Source organism: Tachyglossus aculeatus, chromosome 2 (genome assembly GCF_015852505.1).
Source record: "Tachyglossus aculeatus isolate mTacAcu1 chromosome 2, mTacAcu1.pri, whole genome shotgun sequence".
In the NCBI taxonomy this organism is placed as follows: domain Eukaryota; kingdom Metazoa; phylum Chordata; class Mammalia; order Monotremata; family Tachyglossidae; genus Tachyglossus; species Tachyglossus aculeatus.
The window spans coordinates 131168225-131194902 of NC_052067.1; the positions used below are offsets into that span (position 1 = coordinate 131168225).

The 26678-nt window shown below is 43.7% G+C and overlaps 1 protein-coding gene across 6 annotated transcripts in view; it reads left to right on the top strand.

Moving 5' to 3' along the window:
- LIMS1 (LIM zinc finger domain containing 1) overlaps positions 1-26678 on the top strand; it is a 271575-nt gene that overhangs the window by 171323 nt on the left and 73574 nt on the right. The window contains exon 1 of one of the 6 annotated variants that reach the window (XM_038771766.1): positions 13161-13625. The exons of 3 other annotated variants lie outside the window; for them this stretch is intronic. In XM_038771766.1, the coding sequence (XP_038627694.1) occupies positions 13444-13625 (182 nt within the window). In that variant the 5' untranslated portion in view covers positions 13161-13443. Of the gene's footprint in view, positions 1-13160; positions 13626-26678 lie in introns of those variants that run through there. 2 more of the 6 variants (XM_038771773.1, XM_038771781.1) reach the window with 2 other exon arrangements.

Below are 26678 nucleotides of genomic sequence, written 5' to 3' on the forward strand. Positions count from 1 at the left end.
AGTTCCCTCATCTGTAAAATGGGGATGGAGACTGTGAGCCCCACGTGGGACAACCTGATTACCTTGTAACCTCCCCAGCGCTTAGAACAGTGCTTTGCACATAGTCAGCGCTTAATCAATGCCATTATTATTATTATTATTATTATTATCATTATTATTATTATTATTATTATTATTATATGCCAGGCACTGTACAGACAGGATGTGCGGCTTGATTTTCTAAGCCTCCATGGGAGAGGGGGTGGCCCCACAATAGAGGTGGTGATGGTAGTTGACCCCCCCCTCTTTCTGGGGATCAGGAGACACCCCTGCCCCTGACCGTCACTTCATTCATCCAATCGTATTTATTGAGCGCTTACTGTGTGCAGAGCACTGTACTAAGCGCTTGCCAGGAGTGTCCCTGGGGCGGGGGAGGTGACGGGGAGATGCTTTCTCCTTTAACGAAAGAGCGTGGCTTAGTGGATAGAGCACGGCCCAGGTATTCAGAAGGTCATGGATGCCAATCAATCAATCAATCAATCGTATTTATTGAGCGCTTACTGTGTGCAGAGCACTATTATGCCAATAATAATAATAATAATAATAATAATAATAATGGCGTTATTAAGCATTGTTAAGCTCAGTTCCCTTATCTGCAAAATGGGGATTAAAACTGTGAGCCCTAGGTGGGACAGGGACTGTGTCCAACCTGATTATCTTATTTGTAAGCGCTAAGCGCTGTACTAAGCGCTTAGTACGGTGCTCTGCACACAGTAAGCGCTCAATAAGGAGGAAGCAGCGTGGCTCAGTGGAAAGAGCATGGGCTTTGGAGTCAGGGGTTAGGAGTTCAAATCCCGGCTCCGCCAATTGTCAGCTGTGTGACTTTGGGCAAGTCACGTGACTTCTCTGTGCCTCAGTTCCCTCATCTGTCAAATAGGGATGAAGACTGTGAGCCCCCCGTGGGACAACCTGATCACCTTGTAACCTCCCCAGTGCTTAGAACAGTGCTTTGCACATAGTAAGCGCTTAATAAATGCCATTATTATTATTATTATTATTATTATTATTAATAAACACGATTGAATGAATGATTTTTTTTAAAAGATGTGGTATTCATTAAGCACTTACTCTGTGCCAGGCACTGTACTAAGCGCTGGGTGGATCCAAGCAAATCGGGTTGGACACAGCCCCTGTCCCATATGGGGCTCACAGTCTTAACCTCCATTTTACAGATAAAGTAACCAAGGCAGAGAGAATCAATCAATCATCATCATCAATCGTATTTATTGAGCGCTTACTATGTGCAGAGCACTGTACTAAGCGCTTGGGAAGTACAAATTGGCAACATATAGAGACAGTCCCTACCCAACAGTGGGCTCACAGTCTAAAAGGGGGAGACAGAGAACAAAACCAAACATACTAACAAAATAAAATAAATGGAATAGATATGTACAAATAAAATAAATAAATAAATAAATAGAGTAAAAAATATGTGCAAACATATATACAATCAATCAATCGTATTTATTGAGCGAGCAGTGAAGTGACTTGTCCAAGGTCACACAGCAGACAAGTAGCAGAGCCGGCATTAGAACCCAGGTCCCTGTGATTCCCAGGCTGGCGCTTACGTGCTTATCCCACCTTAAAATCCAGGAATGCTTCCTTTCTGTTTGTATTTTCGAGAGTATCATATCTGAAATAATACTCATTTCAGTTTGCAATCGGTTTGAGATCGTTTGAAAATGAGACGATCCACAACTCTCCAGAGGAGAAGAATGCATTCATTCATTCAATCGTATTTATTGAGCGCCTACTGTGTGTGGAGCACTGTACTAAGCGCTTGGGAAGTACAAGTTGGTGACATATAGAGACGGTCCCTACCCTGTATTTTTGGACTACTAACTTCCTCCTAATTTCTTTGTCACAGCCCTTGTGACTGTCCCGTGACAGCCATGATTTATGTACTAGCGGGGGAGAAAGGCAAAAAGAGGGAAAGGGAAGATTCATCCTTTATTTTAACAAAAATCTGTAATTCATTTCTTCATTCAATCATTCATTCATTCATTCAATCGTACTTATTGAGCGCTTACTGTGTGCAGAGCACTGGACTAAGCGCTTGGGAAGTACGTCAGCAACATATTCATTCATTCAATCGTATTTATTGAGCGCTTACTGTGTGCAGAGCACTGGACTAAGCGCTTGGGAAGTCCAAGTGGGCAACATCTAGAGACGGTCCCTACCCAACAGCGGGCTCACGGTCTAGAAGTCGAATTTATTGAGCGCTTACCATGTGCAGAGCACTGTATCAAGCGCTTAGAGAAGCAGCGTGGCTCAGTGGAGAGAGCCCGGGCTTTGGAGTCAGAGGTCATGGGTTCAAATCCCAGCTCTGCCAATTGTCAGCTGTAATAATAATAATAATAATAATAATAATGATAATGGCATTTATTAAGCGCTTACTATGTGCAAAGCACTGTTCTGAGCGCTGGGGAGGTTACAAGGTGATCAGGTTGTCCACGTGGGGCTCACAGTCTTAATCCCCATTATACAGATGAGGTAACTGAGGCCCAGAGAAGGCAAGTGACTTGCCCAGCTGAACAGTGCTTTGCACATAGTAAGCACTTAATAAGTGCCATTATTATTATTATTATTGTCTGCTGTGTGACATGGGGCAAGTCACTTCACTTCTCTGGGCCTCAGTCACCTCATCTGTAAAATGGTGATTAAAATTGTGTGCCCCCCATGGGACAACCTGATCACCTTGTAACCTCCCCAGCGCTTAGAGTAGTGCTTTACACATAGTAAGCGCTTGGGGCAAGTCACTTCACCTCTCTGGGCCTCAGTTACCTCATCTGTAAAATGGTGATTAAAAGTGCGAGCCCCACATGGTACAACCTGATCACCTTGTAACCTCCCCAGCGCTTAGAACAGTGCTTTGCACATAGTAAGCACTTAATAAATGCCATTATTATTATTATTATTATTATTGTCTGCTGTGTGACATGGGGCAAGTCACTTCACTTCTCTGGGCCTCAGTTACCTCATCTGTAAAATGGTGATTAAAAGTGTGAGCCCCACATGGGACAACCTGATCACCTTGTAACCTCCCCAGTGCTTAGAACAGTGCTTTGCACGTAGTAAGTGCTTAATAAATGCCATTATTATTATTATTATTATTATTGTCTGCTGTGTGACATGGGGCAAGTCACTTCACTTCTCTGGGCCTCAGTTACCTCATCTGTAAAATGGTGATTAAAATTGTGTGCCCCCCATGGGGCAACCTGATCACCTTGTAACCTCCCCAGCGCTTAGAGCAGTGCTTTACACATAGTAAGCGCTTAATAAATGCCATTATTATTATTATTATTATTATTATTGTCTGCTGTGTGACATGGGGCAAGTCACTTCACTTCTCTGGGCCTCAGTTACCTCATCTGTAAAATGGTGATTAAAAGTGTGAGCCCCACGTGGGACAACCTGATCACCTTGTAACCTTCCCAGTGCTTAGAGCAGTGCTTTACACATAGTAAGCGCTTAATAAATGCCATTATTATTATTATTATTGTCTGCTGTGTGACATGGGGCAAGTCACTTCACTTCTCTGGGCCTCAGTCACCTCATCTGTAAAATGGTGATTAAAAGTGCGAGCCCCCCGTGGGCCAACCTGATCACCTTGTAACCTCCCCAGCGCTTAGAACAGTGCTTTGCACATAGTAAGCTCTTAATAAATGCCATTATCATTGTTATTATTATTCTTGTCTGCTGTGTGACATGGGGCATGTCACTTCACCTCTCTGGGCCTCAGTTACCTCATCTGTAAAATGGTGATTAAAAGTGTGAGCCTCACGTGGGACAACCTGATTACCCTGTATCAGAAGCAATGTGACTTAATGGAAAGAGCCCGGGTTTGGGAGTCAGAGGTTGTAGGTTCTAATCCTGCCTCCACCACTTGTCAGCTGTGTGACTTTGGGCAAGTCACTTCACTTCTCTGGGCCTCAGTTCCCTCATCTGTAAAATTCATTCTGTAAAATTCATCATTGCTCAATCGTATTTATTGAGCGCTTACTGGGTGCTTAGCACTGTACTAGGCGCTTAGCAGGGTACTAAATGCTTGGGGATTAGGGCTGTAAAGGGATTAGGAAAATGGGGATTACGGCTGTGAGCCCCACGTGGGACAACCTGAGATTACCTTGTATTTATTAATGGAATTTATTAAGTGCTTACTATAATAATAATAATAATCATGGCATTTATTAGTGCTGACTATGTGCAAAGCACTGTTCTAAGCGCTGGGGAGGTTACAAGGTGATCAGGTTGTCCCACGGAGGGCCCACAGTCTTCATCCCCATTTTACAGATTGTAGCTACCCGAGCGCCTAGAACAGTGCTTGGCACATAGTAAGTGCTTAACAAATGCTATCATTATTATTACCCTAGTGCTTAGAACTCAGTGCTTCGCACATTTTAAGTGCTTAACAAATACCATCATTATTATTACCCTAGTGCTTAGAACTCAGTGCTTCGCACATTTTAAGTGCTTAACAAATACCATCATTATTATTACCCTAGTGCTTAGAACTAAGTGCTTCGCACATTTTAAGTGCTTAACAAATACCATCATTATTATTACCCTAGTGCTTAGAACTCAGTGCTTCGCACATTTTAAGTGCTTAACAAATACCATCATTATTATTATTATTAACAGTGCTTGGTACGTTATCAGCGCTTAACAAAAACCATCATTATTATTACTATTGCATCACCCAGGGTGTTAGAGCGCTTAGTGCAGTTCCTGGCATGTAGTAAGCGCTTAATAAACACCATTATAATTATCATTATTATGACGTTTCTTTCTGGGGATAAGACACTGTGAATTGGCTAGACTGTGAGCCCGCTGTTGGGTAGGGACCGTCTCTAGATGTTGCCAACTTGGACTTCCCAAGCGCTTAGTACAGTGCTCTGCACACAGTAAGCGCTCAATAAATAGCACTGAATGAATGAATTGGCTGTGGAGCTCACCAACTCCCCCTAGTGGAGGTAAAGCGCAACAGTATCTTCATCATCATCATCATCAATCGTATTTATTGAGCGCTTACTGTGTGCAGAGCACTGTACTAAGCGCTTGGGAAGTACAAGTTGGCAACATATAGAGACAGTCCCTACCCAACAGTGGGCTCACAGTCTAAAAGGGGGAGACAGAGAACAAAACCAAACATACTAACAAAATAAAATAAATAGAATAGATATGTACAAGTACAATAAATAAATAAATAGAGTAATAAATATGTACAAACATATATACATATATACAGACATATATACATATATACAGGTCTTCATGTGTCCTCTGGGAGCTGGGCTGTTAGGTATTCATAATAATAATAATAATGACGATGATGGCATTTATTAAGCGCTTACTATGTGCAAAGCACTGTTCTAAGCGCAGGGGAGGTTACAAGGCAATCAGGTTGTCCCTCGGGGGACTCACAGTCTTAATCCCCATTTTCCAGATGAGGTCACTGAGGCCCAGAGAAGTGAAGTGACTTGCCCAAAGTCACACAGCTGACAATTGGCGGAGCCGGGATTTGAACCCATGACCTCTGACTCTAAAGCCCGGGCTCTTTTCCACTGAGCCACGCTGCTTCTCATTCATTCATTCAATCGTATTTATTGAGCGCTTACTGTGTGCAGACCAGTGGACTAAGCGCTTGGGAAGTCCAAGTCGGCAACATAGAGAGACGGTCCCTACCCAACAGCGGGCTCACAGTTTAGAAGGGGGAGACAGACAACAAAACAAAACATATTAACCAAAGAAAATAAATACAATAGTAAATATGTACAAATAAAATAGAGTAATAAATCTGTACAGACATATATACCGGTGCTGTGGGGAGGGGAAGGAGGTAGGGCGGGGGGGATGGGGAGGAGGAGAGGAAAAAGGGGGCTCAGTCTGGGAAGGCCTCCTGGAGGAGGTGAGCTCTCAGTAGGGCTTTGAAGGAAGGAAGAGAGCTAGTTTGGCGGATGTGTGGAGGGAGGCCATTCCAGCGTGGGCCGGGGGTCGATGGCGGGACGGGCGGGAACGAGGCCTAACGGTGAGGAGATCAGCGGCAGAGGAGCGGAGGGTGCGGGCTGGGCTGGAGAAGGACAGAAGGGAGGGGAGGTAGGAGGGGGCGACGGGATGGATGGACAGCCTGGAAGCCCAGGGTGAGGAGTTTTGATTGATGCGTAGGTTGACAGGCAACCACTGGAGATTTTGGCTGTTTTAGCGGCAGCTTGCTCACTGTGCCCCCAGCTCATTTATCTCGCCGCCGACCCCTTTCCCACATCCCCTTTCTGTCCTGGAACTTCCCCCTCCATATACGCCAGACCGCTATTCTCCTCCACTTTCCAAACCTTGTTAGGATCACATCTCCTCCAAGAGGCCTTCCCCGACTAAGCCGTCTTTTCCCCCACCTTTGCTCTTGGATCTGTGACCTTTGGACACTTGGCATTCACCCTAAGCATCTGTATATATATCTGTACAGATTTATTACTCTATTTCACTTGTACATATTTACTATATTTGTTAATGATGTGCATATAGCTTTAATTCTATTTGTTCTGACGATTTTGACACCTGTCTACATGTTTCGTTTTGTTTTCTGCCTCCCCCTTCTAGACTGTGAGCCCGTTGTTGGGTAGGGACCGTCTCTATATGTTCCCGACTTGTACTTCCCAAGCGCTTAGTACAGTGCTCTGCACACAGTAAGCGCTCAATAAATATGATTGAATGAATCCAACCCTCATCCTCGTAATACTTGCGGACATATCTGTAAATCATATATGGTGAATTCATTATATTAACATCTCTAACCCGCTCATGATATAAGTTTGTGCAACTACCAACTTGGTTGTACTGTACTTAGAGAAGCAGCGTGGGTCAGTGGAAAGAGCCCGGGCTTGGGAGCCAGAGGTCATGGGTTCTAATCCCGGCTCCGCCACTTGCCAGCTGTGTGACTTTGGACAAGTCACTTCACTTCTCTGGGCCTCAGTTGTCTCATCGTAAAATGGGGATTAATAATAATAATGGCGTTTATTAAGCGCTTACTATGTGTAAACCACTGTTCTAAGCGCTGAGGAGGTTACAAGGTGATCAGGTTGTCCCCCGGGGGGCTCACAGTCTTCATCCCCATTTTACAGATGGGGGAACTGAAGCACAGAGAAGTTAAGTGACTTGCCCAAGGGCACACAGCTGTCAATTGGCGGAGCAGGGGTTTGAACCCATGACCTCTGTCTCCACAGCCCGTGCTCTTTCCATTGAGCCACGCTGCTTTTTAGGACTGTGATTAAGATTAAGACTGTGAGCCCCCCGTGGAACAACCTAATCACCTTGTATGCCCCCCCAGTGCTTAGAACAGTGCTTCACACATAGTAAGCGCTTAACAAATGCCATCATCATTATTATTATTATTAATCAATCAATCAATGGTATTTATTGAGCGCTTACTGTGTGCAGAGCACTGGACTAAGCGCCTGGGAAGTACAAGTTGGCAACATATAGAGACAGTCCCTACCCAACAGTGGGCGGCTCACAGTCTAGAAGGGGGAGACAGAGAACAAAACCAAACATATTAACAAAATAAAATAGAGTAGATATGTATTATTACTCTCCCAAGCGCTTAGCACCATGCTTTGCACACAGTAAGAGCTGAATAAATGCGATTATTGATTGATTAATATAGATTCCTCTTTCACTTTTCCCCCCTCTCCTGCTGCCCCTCTTTTTTAGTTGCCTTCCTTCTCCTCCCACCTCACTGCCACTTGCTTTCTACTTGTAGAATATTTGCTTGGTGATTTTCATCAAAACTTCGAAGCCGTCCATCACCTCGCCCCTTCTTAGCTCCCCTCCCTTCCGTCCTTCTCCAGCCCCACAGCATTTGTGTCTATATTCATTCATTCATTCATTTAATCATATTTATTGAGCGCTTACTGTGTGCAGAGCACTGTACCAAGTGCTTGGGAAGTACATATCTATAATTCTGTTTATTTATATTGATGCCTGTTTACTTGTTTTAATGGGTTTATGTCTATAATTCTGTTTATATTGATGCCTGTTTACTTCTGTTGATTTTTGCCCCCCTGCGCCAGTGTGGGCAGGGATCGTCTCTCTTTATTGCTGAACTCTACTTTCCAACCGCTTAGTACAGTGTTCTGCACACAGTAAGCGCTCAATCCCTTCCCCACAGCACCTGTATATATGTATATATGTTTGTACATATTTATTACTCTATTTATCTTGTACATATCTATTCTATTTTATTTTGTAGTATGTTTGGTATTGTCTCCCCCTTTTAGACTGTGAGCCCACTGTTGGGTAGGGACCGTCTCTATATGTTGCCAATTTGTACTTCCCAAGCGCTTAGTACAGTGCTCTGCACATAGTAAGCGCTCAATAAATACGATTGATGATGATGATACAATTGACCTGTGTTTGAATCACACATGTCTACTGTGGGGCCTTGGACAAGTCGCTTCACTTCTCTGGGCCTCAGTTACCTCATCAATCAGTCAATCAATCGTATTTATTGAGCGCTTACTGTGTGCAGAGCACTGTACTAAGCGCTTGGGAAGTACAGGTTGGCAACATATAGAGACAGTCCCTACCCAACAGTGGGCTCACAGTCTAAAAGGGGGAGATGGGATTCGGACTATAATAATAATAATGAGGATGGCATTTGTTAAGCGCTTACTATGTGCCAAGCACTGTTCTAAGCGCTGGGGAGGATACAAGGTGATCAGGTTGTCCCATGTGGGGCTCACAGTCTTAATCCCCATTTTACAGATGGGGTAACTGAGGCCCAGAGAGGTTAAGTGATTTGCCCAAAGTCACACAGCTGACAAGTACTTACTATATGTAGAGCATTCTACTGAGCGCTTGGGAGAGGACAATAGAACAGTAAACAGACACATTCCCTGCCCTCAATCAATCAATCAATCAGTCGTATTTATTGAGCACTTACTGTGTGCAGAGCACTGTACTAAGCGCTTGGGAACATATAGAGACAGTCCCTACCCAACAGTGGGCTCACAGTCTAGAAGGGGGAGACAGAGAACAACACCAAACATATTAACAAAATAAAATAAATAGAATAGATATGTACAAGTAAAATAAATAAATAGAGTAATAAATATGTACAAACATATATACAGGATGGATAGAGCACGGGTCTTGGAGTCAGAGGGTCACGGGTTCTAATCCTGGCTCCGCCACTCATCTGCCGTGTGACCTTGAGCAAGTCACTTCACTTCTCTGGGCCTCAGTTACTCATCTGTAAAATGGGGATTAAGACTGTGAACCCCAGATGGGACAGGGACTGTGTCCAACCTGATGACCTTGTATCTACCCCAGCGCTTTGAACAGCGCCGGGCACATAGTAAGTGCTTAACAAATATTATTATTTGTTATTATTTATAGAGAAGCAGCGTGGCTCAGTGGAAAGAGCCCGGGCTTTGGAGTCAGAGGTCATGGGTTCGAATCCCGGCTCCACCCATTGTCAGCTGTGTGACTTTGGGCCAGTCACTTCACTGCCCTGGGCCTCAGTGACCTCATCTGTAAAATGGGGGTGAAGACTGTGAGCCCCCCCGTGGGACAACCTGATCACCTTGTAACCTCCCCAGCGCTTAGAACAGTGCTTTGCACGTAGTAAGCGCTTAATAAATGCCATTATTATTATTATTATTTTCATTATTATTATTATTAGAGGGCTTACAGTCTACAGGGTTTCCCCACTCACCAGATGAAGGCGTCGCAAAAAGGTAGAGAGAATTGCTCCTCGACCCCACAGAGCAGAACTGGAAATCTCGATTTTTCTGCTTGTTTTCTTTTTGTTTAGACTAAACAAGACGTTTCCTCTTAAAGATTATCAAAACCCAGGGTGGGACGGTTGAGACTATGCTCGTTGTGGGTCAGGAACAAATCTCAACTTTGCCGTATCCTGCTCTCCCAAGTGCTTATAATAATGATGGTATTTGTTAAGTGCTTATTATGTGCCAATAAATGTATTTATTTATTTTACTTGTACGTATTTATTCTACTTATTTTGTTAGTATGTTTGGTTATGTTCTCTGTCTCCCCCTTCTAGACTGTGAGCCCACCGTTGGGTAGGGACCGTCTCTATATGTCGCCAACTTGTACCTCCCAAGCGCTCAGTACAGTGCTCTGCGCACAGTAAGCGCTCAATAAATACGATTGTATGAATGAATGAATGAAAGTAAGCCCTCAAGCAGCTTGGCTTAGTGGAAAGAGCCCGGGCTTGGGAGTCAGAGGACGTGGGTTCTAATTCCGGCCCTGCCACTTGTCAGCTGTGTGACCTTGGGCAAGTCGCTTCACTTCTCTGGGCCTCAGTTACCTCCTCTGTAAAATGGGGGTGAAGACTGTGAGCCCCTCGTGGGACAACCTGATTACCTTGCATCTACCCCAGCGCTCAGAACAGTGCTTGGCACATAGTAAGCGCTTAACAAATTCTAGACTGTGAGCCTGTTGCCGGGTAGGGGCCGTCTCTATATGTTGCCGACTTGTAATAATAATAATAATGATGATGGCATTTATTAAGCGTTTACTATGTGCAAAGCACTGTTCTAAGCGCTTGTACTTCCCAAACGCTTAGTACAGTGCTCTGCACACTGTGTGGCTCAGTGGAAAGAGCGCGGGCTTGGGAATCAGAGGTCATGGGTTCTAATCCCGGCTCCGCCACTTGTCTGCTGTGTGGCTTTGGGCAAGTCACTTCACTTCTCTGGGCCTCCGTTCCCTCATCTGTAAAATGGGGATGAAGACTGTGAGCCCCACGTGGGACAACCTGATTACCTTGTATCCCCCCCAACATTTAGAACAGTGCTTGGCACATAGTAAGCGCTTAACAAATGCCATTATTATTATTAGAACAGTGCTTGGCACATAGTAAGCGCTTAACAAATTCCATTATTATTATTATTATTATTATTAGAACAGTGCTTTGCACATAGTAAGTGCTTAACAAATGCCATTATTATTATTATTATTATTATTATTATTATTATTAGAACAGTGCTTGGCACATAGTAAGCGCTTAACAAATTCCATTATTATTATTAGAACAGTGCTTTGCACATAGTAAGCGCTTAACAAATGCCATTATTATTATTATTATTAGAACAGTGCTTGGCACATAGTAAGCACTTAACAAATTCCATAATTATTATTATTATTATTATTAGAACAGTGCTTTGCACATAGTAAGCGCTTAACAAATGCCATTATTATTATTAGAACAGTGCTTGGCACATAGTAAGTGCTTAACAAATGCCATTATTATTATTAGAACAGTGCTTGGCCCATAGTAAGCGCTTAACAAATTCCATTATTATTATTATTATTCTTAGAACAGTGCTTGGCACATAGTAAGCGCTTAACAAATGCCATTAGTATTATTATTATTATTAGAACAGAGCTTGGCCCATAGTAAGCGCTTAACAAATCCCATTATTATTATTATTATTATTAGAACAGTGCTTTGCACATAGTAAGCGCTTAACAAATTCCATTATTATTATTATTATTATTATTAGAACAGTGCTTGGCCCATAGTAAGCGCTTAACAAATTCCGTTATTATTCTTATTATTAGAACAGTGCTTTGCACATAGTAAGCGCTTAACAAATCCCATTATTATTATCATCATCATCATCATCAATGGTATTTATTGAGCGCTTACTATGTGCAGAGCACTGTACTAAGCTCTTGGGAAGTACAAATTGGCAACACATAGATACAGTCCCTACCCAACAGTAGGCTCACAGTCTAAAAGGGGGAGACTGAGAACAAAACCAAACATACCAACAAAATAAAATAAATAGGATAGATATGTACAAGTAAAATAAATAAATAAATAAATAGAGTAATAAATATGTACAACCATATATACATATATAGAGGTGCTGTGGGAAAGGGAAGGAGGTAGGATGGGGGGATGGAGAGGGGGAAGAGGGGGAGAGGAAGGAAAGGGCTCAGTCTGGGAAGGCCTCCTGGAGGAGGTTATTATTATTATTATTATTATTATTATTATTATTATTATTAGAACAGTGCTTTGCACATAGTAAGCGCTTAACAAATGCCATTATTATTATTATTATTAGAACAGTGCTTTGCACATAGTAAGCGCTTAACAAATGTCATTATTATTATTGTTATTAGAACAGTGCTTGGCACATAGTAAGCGCTTAACAAATGCCATTATTATTATTATTATTAGAACAGTGCTTTGCACATAGTAAGCGCTTAACAAATGCCATTATTATTATTATTATTAGAACAGTGCTTGGCCCATAGTAAGTGCTTAACAAATTCCAATATTATTATTATTATTATTAGAGCAGTGCTTGGCACATAGTAAGTGCTTAACAAATGCCATTATTATTATTATTATTAGAACAGTGCTTTGCACATAGTAAGCGCTTAACAAATGCCATTATTATTATTATTATTAGAACAGTGCTTGGCCCATAGTAAGCGCTTAACAAATGCCATTATTATTATTATTATTAGAACAGTGCTTGGCCCATAGTAAGCGCTTAACAAATGCCATTATTATTATTATTATTAGAACAGTGCTTGGCCCATAGTAAGCGCTTAACAAATGCCATTATTATTATTAGAACAGTGCTTCGCACATAGTAAGCGCTTAACAAATTCCATTATTATTATTAGAACAGTGCTTGGCCCATAGTAAGCGCTTAACAAATGCCATTACTAATTATTAGAACAGTGCTTTGCCCATAGTAAGCGCTTAACAAATGCCATTATCATCATTATTTATAAATCCGATAGAATGAATGAATGAACCTTATTCTTCTTATTACTTAATTCCTCTTTGCCTCAGCGAACCTCACCTGTAAAGCGGGGATCGAGAGCGTGAGCCCCACGTGGGACAATTTAGGTTGTCAGTATGTCTAGATGTCGCCAATTTGTACTTCCCAAGCGCTTAGGACAGTGCTCTGCACATAGTAAGCGCTCAATAAATGCTATTGATGATGATGATGATGACAACCTCATTACCCCAGCGCTTGGCACGTGGTAAGCGCTTAGCAAATACCGTCATTATTGTTGTTGTTATTATTAACACATGCCACGGATGGTTGGCCCCCGGAGAGCGAAGGCCACAGCGTCCGGGCGGGAGGGACAACTCCTGGCTGGAATGCATCCCGCCGCTTGCTTCCAGGGAGCCTCCGGAAATCAGAGCCGCTCATTCCGACTGTCCCGCCGCCGAGCTCTTAACTTGAAAAGTCAGCCCTGGTCCTCTCCTCTGACGTTTGGGTCAGTGGAAGTAAATGTCCTTGCTGGGAATAAGGGGGGAAGCGCCGCGCGTTGTTTCACGCCGAGGGTGGACGGCTGAGCAAGGGCCGAAGGCCTGGAGCTCCTCCGTCGGGCCTAGTCCTCCGGTGACCATTGGGAAGGATGGCATTCCCAACCGGGACCCAGTCCTCGGTCATCCCGGAGGACGAGGAACTTCCCCAGGCTCCGGTCAACCATGCCCCCGACCCAGAGGGGAATGAGGACGAGAAGGCCGTGTCCCGGTTGCAACGCAGGCAGAGCGACATCAAAGTCTACAAAGAGTTTTGCGATTTCTACGCGCGGTTGTAAGTCTGCCTCTCTCCGGCCTGGCGGGGCGGCGGGGGGCCTGGCGGACGGGGCCGCTTGTTCTAAATCCAGGGATTTTGCTCCCCGGAATCGTTCGGAGCCTCCGTGTTCGCCGTCTCTGGTTTATAATGATCACATTTATTACATTATCACACATCACACATACATATCTATTCTATTTTATTTTGTTAGTATGTTTGGTTTTGTTCTCTGTCTCCCCCTTTTAGACTGTTGGGTAGGGACTGTCTCTATATGTTGCCAATTTGTACTTCCCAAGCGCTTAGTACAGTGCTCTGCACAGAGTAAGCGCTCAATAAATACGATTGATGATGATGATTATGATAATAATCACATTTATTATTTAGTACTATGTGCAAAGCACTGTTCTTGTACTTCCCAAGCGCTTAGTGCAGCGCTCTGCACACAGTAAGCGCTCAATAAATACGATTGATGACGATGACGTCCTAAGCGCTGGGGAGGTTACAAGGTGATCAGGTTGTCCTACAGGGGGCTCACAGTCTTAACCCCCATTTTACAGATGAGGGAACTGAGGCACAGAAAAGTGAAGTGACTTGCCCAAAGTCACACAGCTAACAGTTGGCGGAGCCGGGATTTGAACCCGTGATCTCTGACTCCAAAGCCCGGGCTCTTTTCCATTGAGCCACGCTGCTTCTGGTTTGCTGGTTTGCGAGACAAGCTCATTTCTCGGTTTGACCGCTGGCTTAATTCGTATCGCCCCTTCCTTCCTCTCCCCCTCGTCCCCCTCTCCATCCCCCCCATCTTACCTCCTTCCCTTCCCCACAGCACCTGTATATATGTATATATGTTTGTACATATTTTTTACTCTATTTATTTATTTATTTATTTTATTTGTACATATGTATTCTATTTATTTTATTTTGTTAATATGTTTGGTTTTGTTCTCTGTCTCCCCCTTTTAGACTGTGAGCCCACTGTTGGGTAGGGACTGTCTCTGTATGTTGCCAATTTGCACTTCCCAAGCGCTTAGTCCAGTGCTCTGCACATAGTAAGCGCTCAATAAATACGATTGATGATGATGATGATTCATTCATCCATTCAATCGTATTTATTGAGCGCTTACCATGTGCAGAGCACTGGACTAAGCGCTTGGGAAGGACAAGTTGGCAACATATAGAGACAACAGCGGGCTCACAGTCTAGAAGGGGGAGACAGACAACAAAACATATTAAATTAAAATAGAGTAAATAGGTACAAATAAAATCGAACTCTAAGGTGTTGGCCGGGTTTTGTCTTCCAGGGTTTATGCAGGGGTTCCGCTCCTTGGGTTTATTGAGGGTTCGAAGCTGTCGGAGGAAAATTGGGATCTTTAGATTGTGAGCATGTTGGGAACCTCAGCCACCCGCGGATGCTAGCCTGAACGTTAAATCAATCAATCAATCGTATTTATTGAGCGCTTACTGTGTGCGGAGCACTGTACTAAGCGCTTGGGAAGTACAAGTTGGCAACATATAGAGACAGTCCCTACCCAACAGTGGGCTCTGCACACAGTAAGCGCTCAATAAATACGATTGAATGAATGAAATGAATAGAAGGGATTAAAGCCTCACCTGCCATCATTTCGGCAGGATGAAAAAGTAACTGGGGTGGGCGGGGAGGGAGAAGGCTTCAACTTCTTATGCGATCACAGAATAATAATAATAATAATGATGGTATTTTTTAAGCGCTTACTATGTGCCAAGCACTGTTCTAAGCGCCGGGGAGGTTACAAGGTGATCAGGTTGTCCCACGAGGGGCTCACAGTTTTAATCCCCATTTTGCAGATGAGGGAACGGAGGCACAGAGAAGTGAAGTGACTTGCCCGAAGTCACACGGCTGACAGTTGGTGGAGCCGGGATTTGAACCCATGACCTCTGACTCCAAAGCCCGGGCTCTTTCCACTGAGAAGCACGGGCCTGGCGGGTCAGAGGACCCGGGTTCTAATCCTGGCTCTGCAAAGCGTCTGCTGTATGACCTTGGGCAAATCACTTCCCTTCTTTGGACCTCAGTTACCCCATCTGTAAAATGGGGATTGGATCCAAGCTAGCTCTCTTCCTCCCTTCAAAGCCCTACTGAGAGCTCCCCTCCTCCAGGAGGCCTTCCCAGACTGAGCCCCCTTTTTCCTCTCCTCCTCCCCATCCCACCCCCTCTGCCCTACCTCCTTCCCCTCCCCACAGCTCTTGTGGGAAGCATGGCTCAATGGAAAGAGCCCGGGCTTGGGAGTCAGAGGTTAAGGGTTCAAATCCTGGCTCTGCCAATTGCCAGCTGTGTGACTTTGGGCAAGTCACTTAACTTCTCTGGGCCTCAGTTCCTTCATCTGTAAAATGGGGCTTAAGACTGTGAGCCCCATGTGGGACAACCTGATCACCTTGTATCCTCCCCAGCGCTTAGAACTGTGCTTTGCACGTAGTAAGCGCTTAACAAATGCCATTATTTTTTTATTATTATTGTATATATTTGTACATATTTATTACTCTATGTTACTTATACATATTTACTACTCTATTTTATTAATGGTGTGCATATAGCTATAATTATATTTGTTCTATTTTGACACCTGTCTACATGTTTTGTTTTGTTGTCTGTCACCCACCTCTCGACTGTGAGCCCGTTGTTGGGTAGGGACCATCTCTCTATGTTGCCGACTTGTACTTCCCAAGCGCTTAGTACAGTGCTCTGCACACAGTAAGCGTTCAATAAATACGATTGAATGAATGAATGAATGAATGAATGAATCCTACTCCTTCCCACTTAGACTGTGAGCCCTACGTGGGACGGGGACTGTGTCCAACCTAATTAACTTGTATCTATCCCAGTGCTTGACACGTAGTAAGCGCTTAACAAGTATTAATTCAATCGTATTTATTGAGCGCTTACTGTGTGCAGAGCACTGTAATAAACACTTGGGAAGTACAAATCGGCAACATATAGAGATGGTCCCTACCCAACAATGGGCTCACAGTCTAGGAGTACTATTATTATTGTTACTGTGATTATCAGTTTCAGGTAAAGGGATCCTGCAGGACTCCTACATATGTACACCTGTATATACACCTGTATATATGTATATATGTTTGTACATATTTCTTACTGCATTTATTTTACTTGTACATATTTATTCTATTTATTTTATTTTGTTAATATGTTTTGTTTTGTTGTCTGTCTCCCCCTTCTAGTCTGTGAACCCGCTGTTGGGTAGGGACCCTCTCTATATGTTGCTAACTTGTACTTCCCAAGCGCTTAGTACAGTGCTCTGTGCACAGTAAGCGCTCATTATAATTATTCCTATGTCTTTCTCAAGAAGTTTTGTTTGTGCTTTTAAGATGTTGGTAATGCCTTCCATTTCCATGCTACCTTTTCTTTGGGGATGTCTCAAAGTGATTTTAGAATCTTGTTTTGATCTTTATTTTTATGAAAACAGAGGCCCAATCAGTGATTTGCTCAAGGACACACAGCAAATGTGTATCAGAGCTGGAAGCGAAAATGATAACCCTATGTCCCCTGCCCCCTCAATTAGAATATGTTTTCATTTCTACTGATGTTCTTATGTCAACTTGTACTTTCCAAGCGCTTAGTTCAGTGCTCTGCACACAGTAAGTGCTCAATAAATACGATTGAATGAATGAATAAATACAATTGAATGAATATGTTTGTACGTATTTATTACTCTATTTTACTTGTACATATTTATTCTATTTATTTTATTTTGTTAATATGTTTTGTTTTGTTCTCTGTCTCCCCCTTCTAGCCTGTGAGCCCGCTGTGGGTAGGGACCGTCTCTCTATGTTGCCAACTTGTTCTTCCCAAGCGCTTAGTACAGTGCTCTGCACACAGTAAGCGCTCAGTAAATACAATTGAATATGTTTGTACATATTTATTACTCTATTTTACTTGTACATATTTATTCTATTTATTTTATTTTGTTAATATGTTTTGTTTTGTTGTCTGTCTCCCCCTTCTAGCCTGTGAGCCCGCTGTTGGGTTTGGGACCGTCTGTATATGTTGCCAACTTGTTCTTCCTATGCGCTTAGTACAGTGCTCTGCACACATAAGTGCTCAATAAATACAATTGAATATGTTTGTACATATTTATTACTCTATTTTACTTGTACATATTTATTCTATTTATTTTATTTTGTTAATATGTTTTGTTTTGTTGTCTGTCTCCCCCTTCTAGCCTGTGAGCCCGCTGTTGGGTAGGGACCGTCTCTATATGTTGCCAACTTGTTCTTCCCAAGTGCTTAGTGCAGTGCTCTGCACACAGTAAGCGCTCAATAAATATGAGTGAATGAATGAATGAATGAATGAATGAATGAACCCAGCAATTGACTTAAGTCTCCAACACCCGTAATTCACGACATGGTTTCCTCTGGAGGAATCGTGGGCAAATGATTTAATAGCCAAGACTCAGCCCTTTCTACCTCCTTTCCTACTGTTGATTGAAGCCTTATTGTTCCTTCCTGTTAGGAGGCAGCCGAGATGAGGAAGGAGGGGGCTCAGGATTATAAATAGAACCATTCATTCAATCAATCAATCAATCTTAAATGAATTTCATTCATTCAATCGTATTTATTGAGCGCTTACTGCGTGCAGAGCACTGTACTAAGCGCTTGGGAAGTCCAAGTTGGCAACATATAGAGACGGTCCCTACCCAACAGTGGGCTCACAGTCTAGAAGGGGGGAGACAGGCAACAAAACAAAACGTATTAACAAAGTAAAATAAATAGAATAAATATGTACAAATAATAATACTAAGTTGGTATTCGTTAGGCGCTTACTATGTGCCTACTATAATCGTAATGATGTGCATCTAGCGTTATTTCTATTTTGACGACTTGACACCCGTCCACATGTTCTGTTTTGTTGTCTGTCTCCCCCTTCTAGACTGTGAGCCCACTGTTGGGTAGGGACCGTCTCTATATGTTGCCTACTTGTACTTCCCAAGCGCTTAGAGAAGTGCTCCGCACACAGTAAGCGCTCAATAAATACGATTGAATGAATGAATGAATAAGTTACCGACTTGTACTTCCCAAGCGCTTAGTACAGTGCTCCGCACGCAGTAAGCGCTCAATAAATACGATTGAATGAATGAATTTAATGCAGCTCCCAGCACCCCCCACAAAGTCCCAGCACTCCCACCTCTTTGTTCCAGTTTCTTAGCCAAAAGCATCTCGCTTATCTTCTGCTGTTTACCATTCCAGAGTTCCTAGTCAAAATTCCCCAAACCCTCCTCGCTCTAGATGTGTCCCGCTTGATAGCGAAGGCACAAATCAATGTGGTCTACATAGATGAGATGCTTGGAGTCTGTTTAGTTGGGTTTGGTCTTGAAGGTAGACGTGTTGGACGCGTTGCTCTTTTGGGAAAGTTGCCTGGCAGACTAAATCCAGCCCGTTCTAGCCAAGGGAATATTTCTGGAAGCGTGAGTTTCATGTGGCTGAGATCATTACCTATTCAAAGCACTTCTCCTCCCAGATGCCGTCTCCGACTAAGCCCTCCTTTTTCCTCTTCTCCCGCTCCCTTCCATGTCGCCTTCGCACTTGGATTTGTACCCTTTTTTCATCCCTCCCTCAGCCCCACAGCACTTATTTACGTAACTGTAATTAATTTATATCGATGTCTGTTGTCTGTCTCCCTCTAGACTGTAAGCCCGTTGTGGGCAGGAAACGCTTCTTCCAACTCTGTTGTCGTGTGCTTTCCCAAACGCTTAGTACTCTGCTTTGCATGCAGTCAGCACTCAATAAATGCTATTGAATGATTGATTGTTTCCAGGCCGCGTGACCCTTTATCGCTCGATAACCCTACAATGGCTGTAATAATAATAATAATGGCATTTGTTCATTCAATCGTATTTATTGAGCGTTTTTGTTCATTCATTCATTCAATCGCATTTATTGAGCCTCCTTCCCTTCCCCACAGCACCTGTATATATGTATATATGTTTGTACATATTTATTACTCTATTTATTTATTTATTTATTTTGCTTGTACATATCTATTCTATTTTATTTTGTGAGTATGTTTGGTTTTGTTCTCTGTCTCCCCCTTCTAGACTGTGAGCCCACTGTTGGGTAGGGACTGTCTCTATATGTTGCCAACTTGGACTTCCCAAGCGCTTAGTACAGTGCTCTGCACACAGTAAGCGCTCAATAAATACGATTGATTGATTGATTGAGCGCTTACTGTGTGCAGAGCACTGTACTAAGCGCTTGGGAAGTGCAAGTCGGCAACATATAGAGACGGCCTCAACCCAACAACGGTAAGCGCTTACTATGTGCAGAGCACTGTTCTAAGTGCTGGGCACTGTTCTAAGCGTTGGTTACTTACTATTTTATTATTCTTGTTATTATTTTGTTATCTGTTATTATTATTATTGTTATAATAATAATTGTTATAATATATAATAATTGTTATTATTATTCTTGTTATTATTATTTTGTTCTCTGTCTCCCCCTTTTAGACTGTGAGCCCACTGTTGGGTAAGGACTGTCTCTATATGTTGCCAATTTGTACTTCCCAAGCGCTTAGTACAGTGCTCTGCACATAGTAGGCGCTCAGTAAATACGATTGATGATGATGATACCTGCTTATAGGACACTCTCCCCCACTTCAAAGCCTTATTGAAGGTACATCTCCTCCAAGAAGCCTTCCGTGACTAAGCCCGCCTTTCCTTTTCTCCCATCCCCTTCTGCATCACCCTGATTTGCTCCTTTCATTCATCCTCCCTCCCATCCCCACAGTCCAAATGTATTGATCTGTTATTTATTTATTTATTCATTCATGTGTACTAGCGCCTGTCTCCTCAGAGAAGCAGCATGGCTCAGTGGAAAGAGCACGGGCTTTGGAGTCCGAGGCCGTGGGTTCAAATCCTGGCTCCTCCAATTGTCAGCTTGGGCAAGTCACTTCACTTCTCTGGGCCTCAGTTCCCTCATCTGTAAAATGGGGATGAAGACTGTGAGCCCCCCGTGGGACAAACTGATCACTTTGTAACCTCCCCAGCGCTTAGAACAGTGCTTTTCACATAGCACTTAATAAACATTATTATCATTATTATTATTATTATCAGGAGGAAAAGAGGCCTGTGCGTCAAGCCTTAATCACAGTCTTCATCCCCATTTTCCAGATGAGGTAACTGAGGAGGTTACAAGGTGATGAAGCAGCGTGGCTCAGTGGAAAAGAGCCCGGGCTTTGGAGTCAGAGGTCATGGGTTCAAATTCTGGCTCCGCCACTTGTCAGCTGTGTGACTTTGGGCAAGTCACTTCACTTCTCTGGGCCTCAGTTCCCTCATCTGGAAAATGGGGAGTAAGACTGTGAGCCCCCCGTGGGACAACCTGATCACCTTGTAACTCCCCAGCGCTTAGAACAGTGCTTTGCACATAGTAAGTGCTTAATAAATGCCATCATCATCATCATGAAGGAGATGAAGACTGTGAGCCCCCCGTGGGACAACCTCATCACCTTGTAACCTCCCCAGCGTTTAGAACAGTGCTTTGCACATAGTAAGCGCTTAATAAATGCCACCATTATTATTATCATTCTAGGCTGTGAGCTCGTTGTGGGCGGGGAATGCGTCTGTTATATTTTACTCTCCCAAGCGCTTAGTACAGTGCTTGGCACGCAGTAAGTGCTCAGTAAATATGGATGAATGAAAGTGACAGAGTACTTCTTGTACTTCTTGTACAACTTGTACTTCCCAAGCACTTAGTCCAGTGCTCTGCACACAGTAAGCGCTCAATAAATACGATTGATTGATTGATGGTGTACTGACAGTTTTTTGAAGGGCTGTTGAGTTCTCCATTCAGGTCTTGCTGATGTTGGGTTCATAGGAGTGGAGGGTGGGATTGGGAAACGTGTGTGGGCTGTGAATCTGGTGGTGGCATACCCCTCTCTGTCCTTGTCTCATTTATTCATTCATTCAACCGTATTTATTGAGCGCTTACTGTGTGCAGAGCACTGTACTAGGCGCTTGGGAAGTACAAGTTGGCAACATATGGAGACGGTCCCTACCCAACAGCGGGCTCACAGTCTAGAAGGGGGAGACAGACAACAAAACAAAACATGTAGATAGGTGTCAAATCCCGTCGGTCAGTCAATCAGTAATTTTTCTTGAGCCCCTACTGTGTGCCGAACACTGTCCTAAGCGCTTGGGAAAGCCCAGTAGGATCTGTGGAAGTGATTGCCATCAGGAAACAGATGTTAAAGGAAATGACAGGTAGGGCGGAGGGGGTAGAGGCTTGCTTGCAGAGGAATCCGTGCCGGTGGGCTTTGGTCTCAAAAAAACACCGCTTTCACCTCCTCAGGGGCCCCACCGGAAGGCCAGCGTTCCCTAATGGATAGAGCCCGGGCTTGGGAATCAGAAGGATTCGGATCCTAATCCCCACTCCAACCTCTTTTTTTTTTTTTAATCGTAACTTCTCTGTGCCTCACTTTATCTGTAAAATGGGGATTAAAACTGTAAGCCCCCCGTGGGACAACCTGATCACCTCGTAACCTCCCCAGCGCTTGGAACAGTGCTTTGCACATAGTAAGCGCTTAATAAATGCCATCTTTTTTTTTTTTCCTCTGTGCCTCACCTCAACTCTCCCCCTTTTAGACTGTGAGCCCACTGTTGGCTAGGGACTGTCTCTATGTGTTGCCAATTTGTACTTCCCAAACGCTTAGTACAGTGCTCTGCACATAGTAAGCGCTCAATAAATACGATTGATGATGATGATGATGATCTGTAAAATAGGGATTAAAACTCGTGGGACAACCTGATCGCCTTGTAACCTCCTCAGCGCTTAGAACAGTGTATTGCACATAGTAAGCGCTTAATAAATGCCATTATTATTATTATTATTTAGGGTATTTTGTATTTATTAAATACTTACTATGTACCAGGCTCTGTACTAAGCACTGGGATAGATACAAGTCAATCAAGTTGGAGACAATCCCTGTCCCACGTGGGGATCACAGTCTTAATCCCCATTTTTACAGATGAGGTAAGCGAGGCCCAGAGAAGTGAAGTGACTTAACCAAGGTCACACAGCAGACAAGTGGCAGAGTCAGGATTAGAATCCAGGTCCTTCTGACTCCTAGGCCTGTGCTCTGTCCATCAAGCCACGCTGCTTCACTTGTTGGTTGTGTGACCTTGACAAGTCACTTCACTTTGGCACCTCTGTTACCTCATCTGTTACCTGTTACCTTAGGGAAGCAGCGTGGCTCAGTGGAAAGCGCCCGGGCTTTGGAGTCAGAGGTCGTGGGTTCAAATCCCAGCTCCGCCACTTCAATCAATCAATCAATTGTATTTATTGAGCGCTTACTGTGTGCAGAGCACTGTACTAAGCGCTTGGGAAGTACAAGTTGGCAACATATAGAGACGGTCCCTACCCAACAGTGGGCTCACAGTTTAGAAGGGGGAGACAGAGAACAAAACCAAACATATTGACAAAATAAAATAAATAGAATAGATATGTACAAGTAAAATAAATAAATAGTAATATATATGTCAGCTGTGTGACTTTGGGCAAGTCACTTCACTTCTCTGAGCCTCAGTTCCCTCATCTGTAAAATGGGGATGAAGACTGTGAGTCCCACGTGGGACAACCTGATTACCTTGTATCCACCCCAGTGCTTAGAACAGTGGTTGGCACGTAGTAAGCGCTTAATAAATGCCAACATTATTATTATTATTATCTGGAAAATGGGGATTAAGACTGTGTCTCTGTGGGACAAGGTCTGTGTCATCATCATCATCATCAATCGTATTTATTGAGCGCTTACTGTGTGCAGAGCACTGTACTAAACGCTTGGGAAGTACAAGTTGGTAACATATACAGTCCCTACCCAGCAGTGGGCTCACAGTCTAAAAGGGGGAGACAGAGAACAAAACCAAACATACTAACAAAATAAAATAAATAGAATAGTTGTGTACAAGTAAAATAAATAAATAAATGTGTCCAACCTGATTACCTTGTATCTACCCCAGTGCTTAGTACAGTGCCTGGCAAGTAGTAAGTGCTTAACAAATACCATTTTTAAAAAGAGGAACACTGGTATTCCAGCCAAAACACTGGGCAGTCTCTGGCCAGGCTTGCTGGCAGAATTCCTTGCCTCCTTCCCGACAGTGTGGCCCTCACACAGATTTTGGGTGATGATGGATTTGGTCCCCAGGCAGGAGGGAGAGGAGAGGTTCTTCTCCGATGGGAGGGCAGACCTTCTTAGGATTTTTTATTTTTCCCCAGCCTTGCTCAGTCGGCCGGAGGGGCTCAGAGTCAGAAGGAGGTGCTCGGGGGGGGTGGAAGGGGGGAGAGAAATGAGACTCTGAGCGTGTGGGCTTCAGTATCACGAAGTGCCCATTTTGGGGTGGTCCAAGAGCCAAGTCGAGATCCCCATTTGAACTTGAAGGGTGGAAAGCGGCGGGGAAATGTCTCAGTTCTAAAAGAAACCGAGTCAACTCCAAAGAGGACACAGATCCACCCGTTAGAGTCACCCCATTGCATGCCCCCACCTCTGTTGGGAGGGAAAATAAAATCATCAATCATATTTATTGAGCGCTTACTGTGTGCAGAGCACTGTACTAAGCGCTTGGGAAGTACAAGTTGGCAACATATAGAGACAGTCCCTACCCAGCAGTGGGCTCACAGTCTAAAAGGGGGAGACGGAGAACAAAACCAAACATACTAACAAAATAAAATAAATAGAATAGATATGTACAAGTAAAATAAATAGAGTAATAAATATGTACAAACATATATACATATATACAGGTGCTGTGGGGAAGGGAAGGAGGTAAGATCATCATCAATCGTATTTATTGAGCGCTTACTATGTGCAGAGCACTGTACTAAGCGCTTGGGAAGTACAAGTTGGCAACATATAGAGACAGTCCCTACCCAGCAGTGGGCTCACAGTCTAAAAGGGGGAGACAGAGAACAAAACCAAACATACTAACAAAATAAAATAAATAGAATAGCTATGTACAAGTAAAATAAATAGAGTAATAAATCTGTACAAACATATATACATATATACAGGTGCTGTGGGGAAGGGAAGGAGGATGGGGGGATGGAGAGGGGGACGAGGGGGAGAGGAAGGAGGGGGCTCAGTGTGTGAGCCTTTGACCGTGACTTCCTCTCTCCTGATGACAGTTATATTAGGGTCTTAATATTAAGTGCTTGCTCATTCTCTAGACTATCCGCTCGTTGTGGGCAGGAAATGCGTCTATTTTTATACCGTACTATCCCGAGAGCATCGTACGGTGGTCTGCGCGCGGTACATGCTCGATAAATCCGATTGAATGAATGAAAGAATGAGTCAGGAACGAGAGACCAGGAGGCAAAATAGAAAACAGCGCCAGGCACTACCAATGTTAAACGTGACGCCCCCTTTTAGACTGTGAGCCCACTGTCGGGTAGGGACCGTCTCTATATGTTGCCAACTTGTACTTCCCAAGCGCTTAGTACAGTGCTCTGCACACAGTAAGCGCTCAATAAATACGATTGATTGATTGATTCTATGTATTTAAGCGTGATGAGATTGTGGATCCCGGCTTTGGCCTTCTCAGCCGCACGCGCCTCGAAAAGCATCTTCTCCGCCTCCAAATGCCAGTGACATGAACGTATGTGCTAAACTTGTACTGTTATGTGCTAAGCTTGTTATGTTGCCAACTTGTACATCATCATCAATCGTATTTATTGAGCGCTTACTGTGTGCAGAGCACTGTACTAAGCGCTTGGGACGTCCAAGTTGGCAACATATAGAGACAGTCACTACCCAACAGTGGGCTCACAGTCTAAAAGGGGGAGACAGAGAACAAAACCAAACATACTAACAAAATTAAATAAATAGAATAGATATGTACAAGTAAAATAAATAGAGTAATAAATATGCACAAACATATATACATATATACAGGTGCTGTGGGGAAGGGAAGGAGGTAAGATGGGGGGGATGGAGAGGGGGACGAGGGGGAGAGCAAGGAAGGGACTCAGTGGGGGAAGGCCTCCTGGAGGAGGAGAGCTCTCAGTAGGGCCTTGAAGGGAGGAAGAGAGCTAGCTTGGCGAATGGGCAGAGGGAGGCCATTCCAGGCCCGGGGCCCGCTTCCCAAGCGCTTAGTACAGTGCTCTGCAAGCAGTAAGCGCTCAATAAATACGATTGAATGAATGAATGAATAAGCGCTGGGGGAGACAGAAGGTGATCAAGTGGGACCGGGCTCGTAACCCTCAGTGCTCCTGGCTGAGTCGGTCAGAGATGGGTGAGACTCCCAGCCCACAGGTTTTGGACAGGGGGACTGGCCTAGTGGTTAGAGCACAGCGTATTGAGCGCTTACTGTGTGCAGAGCACTGTACTAAGCTCTCAGAGAGTACAATTCGGCAACAAATAGAGACAATCCCTTCCCAACAACGGGCTCACAGTCTAGAAGGGGGGAGACAGACAACAAAACAATCAGTCAATCAATCAATCAATCGTCTTTATTGAGCACTTACTGTGTGCAGAGCACTGTACTAAGCACTTGGGAAGTACAGGTTGGCAACATATAGAGACAGTCCCTACCCAACAGTGGGCTCACAGTCTAAAAGGGGGAGACAGACAACAAAACCAAACATACTAACAAAATGAAATAAATAGAATAGATATGTACAAGTAAAATAAATAAATAAATAGAGTAATAAATATGTACAAACATATATGCATATATACAGGTAGACAGTAGACAGTAAAACAAGTAGACAGGCATCAATAGCATCAATATAAATAATAGAATTATAGATATATAATAGATATATAGATAGAGAAGAGAAGATGTAGATAGAGAAGCAGCGTGGCTCAAGGGAAAGAGCATGGGCTGGGGAGCCAGAGGTCATGGGTTCTAATCCCGGCTCCGCCACTTGTCAGCTGTGTGACCTTGGGCGAGTCACTTCACTTCTCTGGACCTCAGTTCCCTCATCTGTAAAGTGGGGGTGAAGACTGTGGGTCCCATGTGGGACAACCTGGTTACCTTGTATCTGCCCCAGTGCTTAGAACAGTGCTTGGCATATAGTAAGTGCTTAACAAAT